The 7,323-nt window shown below is 72.1% G+C and overlaps 1 protein-coding gene across 1 annotated transcript; it reads left to right on the top strand.

Annotated features, from left to right (window-relative positions):
* Positions 1-409: 409 nt before the first annotated feature.
* FAM178B (family with sequence similarity 178 member B) lies at positions 410-5,203 on the top strand. Its single transcript, XM_059831385.1, has 16 exons — positions 410-671; positions 1,820-2,041; positions 2,123-2,205; positions 2,325-2,386; positions 2,483-2,593; positions 2,681-2,830; positions 2,931-3,036; positions 3,111-3,180; positions 3,263-3,380; positions 3,458-3,548; positions 3,752-3,928; positions 4,035-4,132; positions 4,517-4,607; positions 4,703-4,804; positions 4,903-4,980; positions 5,063-5,203. Exons 1-16 carry the CDS (start codon positions 410-412, stop codon positions 5,201-5,203), a joined length of 1,962 nt encoding a protein of 653 aa, XP_059687368.1.
* The last annotated feature ends 2,120 nt before the right edge of the window (positions 5,204-7,323 follow it).

Here is a 7,323-nt window from a genome sequence, read left to right as displayed (position 1 = left end):
AGCATGCCCCGCGGCTCCGCCCTCCCACCCCTCACTACAGCTCCCAGCATGCACCGCTGCGCCTGGTGAGAGGCGGTGACGCTCCGCCGGCCTCCCATTCTGATTGGTTGGCAATGCCTCGCTCGACTCCTCCCCGCCCCCGCGCCAAGGGCTGGCTGTGATTGGCTCAGCCGCACCGCCTCCGCGCGCTCCGATTGGCTGCGGAGGACGGTTGAGCCGTTGACGGTTGAGGCGTTTGAAAGCACCGGCGTGCCGCGGGTAGGAGGGGTCACCTCCCGCCCGCCTGCCTCCTATTGGCTCTCCCCAGCGTAAGCCCCGCCTTTTTCTCACAGCCCCGCCCACGCCCCCATGGCGAGGTCCTGGCCGCCATTTCGGGGTCTCCCCTGAGGGGCCCGGGCCAGGCCCCGCCATGGCCCCCCACCCCGAGGGGCTGCGCTGGTACCAGATCCCCCTCTCCTCCACCCGCATACCCCGCTCGGGGCTCTTCAGCTATGGCTTCCAGGCCAGCCTCCAACGCTACCAGCAGCTCCGCGCCCTCAAGCACCTCCGGGTGGGCCCCCCCATCGCCCCGCCGCTCCTCAGCCTGTTGAATCCCTGTCCCCCCGGCCCCCCGCCCGCCGACAGCCCTCCCCGGGCCTCCCACCGCCCGCGAGGCGCCGGTAGGGCGCAAGGTGAGTGCGGCCCTGTCCTGGGGACGGGTGTGAGGGGAGACGTGACCCTCCCGCTGGCCTCACAGTGTCCTGGGGGGGACCCCGGTGGCCCCCGCGTTGTCCCCGTGGCCCTTCCCTGTGCCCCAAGGGGGACCCCCGTCACCCCCACGTTGTCCCCATGGCCCTCCCTGTGCCCCAAGGGGGACCCCGGTCATCCCCACGTTGCCCCCCCAGTCCTTCCCATGCCCCAAGGAACCCCCTGGTCACCCTGGCGTTGTCCCCATGGCCCTTCCTGTGCCTCAAGGGGGACCCCTGTCACCCCCGCATTGTCCCCATGGCCCTTCCCTGTGCCCCAAGGGGGACCCCGGTCACCCCCGTGTTGTCCCCATGGCCCTCCCTGTGCCCCACGGGGGACCCCGGTCACCCCCACGTTGTCCCCCCAGTCTTTCCCATGCCCCAGGGATCCCCCTGGTCATCCCGGCGTTGTCCCCATGGCCCTCCCTGTGCCTCAAGGGTGCCCCCAGTCACCCCCGCGTTGTCCCCACAGTCCCCTGGCACCCCAAGGGGGCCCCTGGTCATCCCTGTGTTGCCCCCCCAGTCCTTCCCATGCCCCAAGGAACCCCCTGGTCACCCCGGCGTTGTCCCCATGGCCCTCCCTGTGCCTCAAGGGTGCCCCCAGTCACCCCCGCGTTGTCGCCACAGTCTCCTGGCACCCCAAGGGGGCCCCTGGTCACCCCCGCGTTGTCCCCACAGTCCTTCCCATGCCCCAAGGCTCCCCCTGGTCACCCCAGCGTTGTCCCCATGGCCCTCCCTGTGCCCCAAGGGGGACCCCGGTCATCCCCGCGTTGCCCCCCCCAGTCCTTCCCATGCCCCAAGGAACCCCCTGGTCACCCCGGCGTTGTCCCCATGGCCCTTCCTGTGCCTCAAGGGTGCCTCCAGTCACCCCCGTGTTGTCCCCACAGTCCCCTGGCACCCCAAGGGGGCCCCTGGTCATCCCCGCGTTGCCCCCCCAGTCCTTCCCATGCCCCAAGGAACCCCCTGGTCACCCCGGCGTTGTCCCCATGGCCCTTCCCTGTGCCCCAAGGGGGTCCCCGGTCACCCCCACGTTGTCCCCACAGTCCCCTGGCACCCCAAGGAGGCCCCTGGTCACCCCTGTGTTGTCCCCACAGCCCCGCAGCGCCCCAAGGAGTCCCCTGGCACCAGGAAACGGGTGAGCAGAGGGCGTCGACCTCCTGCTCGCGCTCAGCCCCATGCCAAACGGCGGGATGCGGCCAGCCGGGGCTCCCCACCGTGCCAGGCCACACTGGACGGTTGCGGGCATGTCCCGGTGCAGCCGGAGGTGGCTGTGGGGTCCCTGGGGGGTGAGGCCAACCGTGTACAGCACACCGCAGGTGGGACAGTGCCACAGCAGGCTGGCAGGAGCTTTGGGGGGCACCCGCCAGGCACGGCGAGGGGGCGGGTGTCCCCCACAGACAGCGAGGACGATGACCTGATCCCACTGAAGGACATGCTGCTGGCGGGGGACGAGCCCCCGAGCCCTGCAGACCACCAGCAGGTAGGTCCCTGCCTGAGGGTGGGTGCCCGGGCATTGTGGGATCCCTGGGGACGTCCCGGTGCCCGCCGGGTGTTGTGGTACCATCTGAAGCGTCACCATTCCCTTACTCTGTTGCCCAGGTTGCGTGCCCGCGGCCAGATCCGCTTGCCAACAGCCTGGATTCACTGATCCGGGAGAAGAGGTAAGACTGACACCGCTCCGGGCATGGGAGTGGGCACAGGGGCTGTGCTGGGCACCCCGGGGTGCCCTCGCCCTGCCCTAACTGCCCCCGTGCCAGGGAGCAGAGCCAGGCAGCCACGCTGCAGGCCAGCCTGGCGCGGGTGCACGTGGAAGACGCCAGTTCCTGCGAGTCCTCAGATGATGACACTGAGCTGCCTGAGGAGCACAGGTACCCCTGCCAGCCGTGCCCAGGTAGGGGGTTAGGGGGGTCCGCACAGTGCCCGCTCCCTGCCCGATGCCACCCTCCTGCCCGCAGGAATCTCCTGGCCCGCTTCACCACGAAATCCAAATTCATCCCCACTGTCCACCCCGGGGAGCCCGTCTTCTGCGCCCGTCCGGCGCCAGCGCCCACCCTGGACACCGGCGGGCTGGAGCCTCAGAGCGCCTTGGAGAGGTTCTTCCTCTGGTGAGCGCCGGGCACGGGGCGGGCAGGACGTATCGGGGTGACGGGGGGGGGACAGGGGACGTGGGCAGAGCCCCGCTCACCCCGCCTGTCCCTCTCCCAGCAACTCGCCTGCCAGCCAGGCAGCTTTCGTCCGCGACGGGGCCCTCAGCCTGCTCTACCGCTGCGTGCCCACCTGCCCGCTGCCCGTGCTGCGCTGGCTCTTCCAGGTAAGCCACCGTCGCAGGAGGGTGCCCCGTTCTCCTGCGGTGCCACCCCGGTCACCCCCTCTTTGTTTTGGCAGCTGATGACCCTCTGCCCGGACACGACCAACGCTTCCCAGGCGCTGTGGGAGATCTGGCTGAGCGTCGGAGGTGAGCGCGGGGTGGGCGTGGGGCTGCCTCACCGGGGTGCCCCCCAAACCCCCGCCCGCCTTCACTGTCCCCTCGCCCGCAGGCGAGCCCTGGTGCCCCACGGTGCAGGAGATCAGCCAGGCTTTCACCCGCCTCGGCGCTGACCTGAGCCCCCTGCGCCACCGGCGCCTGCTGCCCCCCGAGCTGTGCCCTGCGGACAGGTGAGCCCCGGCATGGCGGGCAGGAGGGTGCTGCCCACCCTGCCAGCCCCCCTGCCAACCCCTCCTGCTCCTTCCAGGAGCCCGGATCCATCCTGCTCCCCCACACAGGCGAGCCCCGATGCCGCCAGCACGCTGGGCTTGGTGACGCGGCTCAATGACATCTGCAAGGTGGGAGCCCGCTGCCCGCGTTGGGGATGCTGCGCCTTCGTTATCTCTGCCCTGCTAATTGGGCGGGTGGCGCTGATACCAGCTCCTGGAGGGGTGCCCGCTGGGGATGCCGCTGGCCCTGCCAGCCTGTCCCTGCCCCGGCGGGGACGTCCCCACAGTGGTTTTCGGGGGCTCCTCGGTGACACACCGCCTTCCCCCTCCAGTTCCTGGCGCTGTGCGTGGTCACCCAGCCGTGCCGCTACGCCGACGATGCCCGCCTGGCGCTCGTCACCCTCCTCTCCTTCCTCGGCCTCGACCGGGCGCTGCGCTGCCAACCCCTGCCTGAACTGCAGCACCTCCTGCACTGCCTGCTGGAGGGCATCCGGGGCTGGCAGGAGCAGGTACCCGGGGCAGGGGGGATCCCCTCGCCCCGTGCCCACCCTCCGCACCCCTTCCCCAGGGCTCTGCCCGCCCTGCCCACGCCTCAGCGCCTCCCTCTCTCCCCAGCTGCCTGCCCTCTGCCTGTCCCTCTGCCAACTTTCTCGGCACCACCACAACCTGGTTGCCCTCCTGCAGCTGCTGCCGGACCTCACGAGCAGGGACAGGTACGTCCCGGCCCGCAGCCGGGTGGGATGCCAGGCAGAGCTGGCAACGATGGCCTGCCAGGCGTCCGGTGCCACCCGCGCCCCACCGATTGGTGATGGGGAGCCTGGCGGGAGCTGGCACAGCCCGGTGGCACCATGCCAGGGCCGGGCGGGCTGGGATGCGTCTGCCTCTAATTCCTTTATTCCAGCCAGTTGCGCAGACACAAAGCGGGCAGGATCCGGCTGCCGGCTCCGATGCCCCTCACCACGGGTGTCCGGAGGGCACCGGGGCCACGCTGGCGCTGCGCGGACGGCACTGGGGGATGGCGGTGAATGGCGCAGAGGAGGGGATGGGCGTTTGGGCACGCACCGGACCCTCCCTCATGCTCTTCCCCCTCTCCCTAGGGACCTTCGCCGGCACCTGAGCCTTCATGCCATGGCCCGGCTCCTGAGGAAGCCGCCGGGCACCGTGCCACGCCCCGGGATGCAGATGGAGGTGGGTGCACTGAGGTGGGACTGCGCCGGGGCTCCAGCACCCACCGCGGGCTGCGGCACGGGGTGCGGGCACCCTGACACCCGCTCTCCCCGCAGTTGCAAGTGCTGGGCCGGCTCCTGGTAAAGGCGCAGCCGGACACCCTACGACGGCTGGTGCTCGCCGAAGGCCTGGAGGAGCCCGAGGACGCTGACCAGGAGGTGGGTGCCCCCCTTGTTAGGAAATGGGTGCTGTGGGGCACCCCGCAATGTGCCCCACGCCCCTTTCGGTGAGCCCCCATACCCGCTCCTGCCTGCAGGCTTGCTACCTGAGCTACAGCCTCCTCCTCCTCGCCAGCAACGTGGTGGGCACCGAGCACCCGCCGGCCGAGCAGCGGGTGAGCACCGGGCCCCGGGGGGGGGACACCCGGGGGGGGTGTCCGCTGTGTCCCTGACCGCCCCCTCCGCCTGTCCCCACAGGGCCACCTGGAGCAGCTCTGCGCCCAGCTGGACCGGCACTTCGGGACGGGGCTGCGCGAGGGCACCCGGCTCCTCTTCCGCACCCAGCTGAAGGGCCTGGCCACCCTCCTCTACGTCAAGTGGCAGGAGATGCTGGCGTAGGGGGGGCTGTCCTGGGGTGCCGTGGGCGCCCCCCACCCAATAAACACCGCTGGCTCATCCTGCGGCTGTGGGTGTCTCGGGGTGGCCGGCGTTGGTGGCCATTGGCACCCCAAAAGGGCGCCAGGGTTCCTGGCCCCGCTAGGCTGAGCCCAGGGCGGGCTGAGCTGAGCTGAGCCTGGCCAAGCTGCGCTGAATTGGGCTGGGCCAAACTGGGCTGAGCCGAACCAGGTGGGGCCAAGCTGGGCTGAGATGAACGGGGTTAAACCATGCTAGGTTGAGCCGAGCAGAGCCGAACTGGGCTGAGCCAAGCCAAGCCAGGCTGAGCTGAGCCGAGCTGAACTGGGCTGAGCCGTGCCGAGCCGGGCTGAGCCGAGCCGAGCCGAGCCGAACTGGGCTGAGCAGAGCCGAGCCGGGCCGAGCTGAACCGGGCTGAGCCGAGCCGAGCCAAGCTGAGCGGAGCTGGGCTGAGCCGAGCCGAGCCGAGCTGAACCGGGCTGAGCCGAGCTGAGCCGAGCTGAGCGGAGCCGGGCTGAGCCGAGCTGAGCCGAGCCAGGCCAAGCCGAGCCGAGTTGAACCAGGCCAAGCCGAGCCGAGCCGGGCTGAGCCGAGCCGAGCCAGGCCAAGCCGAGCTGAGCCGAACCAGGCCAAGCTGAGCCGAGCCAAACTGGGCTGAGCTGAGCCGAGCCAAGCCGAACCGGGCTGAGCCGAGCCGAGCCGAGCCAGGCCAAGCCGAGCCGAGCCGAGCTGGGCTGAGCCGAGCTGAACCAGGCCAAGCCGAGCCGAGCCAGGCCAAGCCGGGCCAAGCTGAACCAGGCCAAGCCAAGCCGAGCTGAACCGGGCTGAGCCGAGCTGAGCCGAACCGGGCTGAGCTGAGCCGAGCTGAGCCGAGCTGGGCTGAGCTGAGCCGAGCCGAGCCAAACTGGGCCGAGCGGGCCCAGGTCAAGCCGAGCCGAGCCGAACCAGGCTGAGCTGAGCCGAGCCGAGCTGAGCCGAACCGGGCTGCGCCGAACCAGGCCGAGCCAAATCGAGCTGAGTTGAGCCGAGCCGAACCGGGCTGAGCCGAGCCGAGCAGAGCCGAGCCGAGCCGAACCGGGCCGAGCGGGCCTGGGTCGAGCCGAGCCGAGCCGAGCCGAGCCCCCTCCCCTCGAGGCGGCCGTGACGTCAGGGCCGGGGCGGGGCCGAGCGGAGCCGCGCGGCGCGCACCCACCGCCGCCCCGACCCGCCGCCGCCGCCGCCTCCCGCCGCCCCGGCCGGGCCGCCCGCCCCGCGCCGCCGCCGCCGCGCCCCGAGGTGAGTGCGGGCCCCCCCCGCCCCCGCCGGGCCCGGCCCGGCCCCCCCCGCCCCGCCCCGGTATTGTTGTGGCGGAGCCGCGGGGGCGGGGGGAGGAGGGGGAGGCGCTTTGTTCCTCCCGGTACCGGGGATCGGGACCGGCACCCCCGGCGGCATCGCCCCCCGCCTCGCTGCTGTGGGGGCCGGACCCCCCCTCCGGTAACGGGGTGTGTCCCCCCCCGCCCCGATCCGTCGGTGCAAACCCCCCCCCCCCCCCCGTCGGTACAGGCAGCCGGTGCCGCCGGTACCGGCCCCCACGCGCGGGGCAGCGGGGTGCGCCGGGGAGGGGCCCCCACCCGCGGATGCCGGGGGGGGCGGGGGGTGCTCGTCCCGCGGGGCTGCGCGTCGCCGTGGGGCCCCCCCGGGGATGGCACCCCCGTGGGGACCCCACCCGGGATGGCATCGCCGCGGGGCCGTGGCACCCCGGTCCCCCCCATGGGACCCCCAGGCGTCCAGCACCAAAACTGGGGACCCTGGGGACCCCATCCTGCCCGGGGCACCCCGGCCGTGCCTGGGGGACCCTGATGGTGCCTGTCCCTGCGTTTGGCACCCCGGCTGTGCCCACGGCACCCTGGCCGTGACCGTGGCACCCCGATTGTGCCTATGGGACCCTGGCCATGACCATGGCACCCCAGCTGTGCCCACGGCACCCTGGCCATGACCATGGCACCCCAGCTGTGCCCACGGCACCCTGGCCATGCTTTTGTCCCCAGGGCTGTGCCTGTGGCACCCCGACCATGCCCGTGGCACCCTGACCGTGCCCGTGGCACCCTGGCCATGACCATGGCACC

This window comes from Gavia stellata, chromosome 31 (genome assembly GCF_030936135.1).
Source record: "Gavia stellata isolate bGavSte3 chromosome 31, bGavSte3.hap2, whole genome shotgun sequence".
NCBI lineage: Eukaryota > Metazoa > Chordata > Aves > Gaviiformes > Gaviidae > Gavia > Gavia stellata.
The sequence above is the reverse complement of the archived record's forward strand: the minus strand, read 5'-3'. Positions and strand labels throughout refer to the sequence as shown.

Excerpts from the sequence above, each read along its gene's own strand:
- FAM178B (XM_059831385.1), top strand. The coding sequence starts at position 410 with ATGGCCCCCCACCCCGAGGGGCTGCGCTGGTACCAGATCCCCCTCTCC. Across the intron at positions 3,549-3,751 it reads GGCTCAATGACATCTGCAAG|TTCCTGGCGCTGTGCGTGGT; the intron begins GTGGGAGCCCGC and ends TTCCCCCTCCAG. Across the intron at positions 4,981-5,062 it reads ACCCGCCGGCCGAGCAGCGG|GGCCACCTGGAGCAGCTCTG; the intron begins GTGAGCACCGGG and ends CTGTCCCCACAG.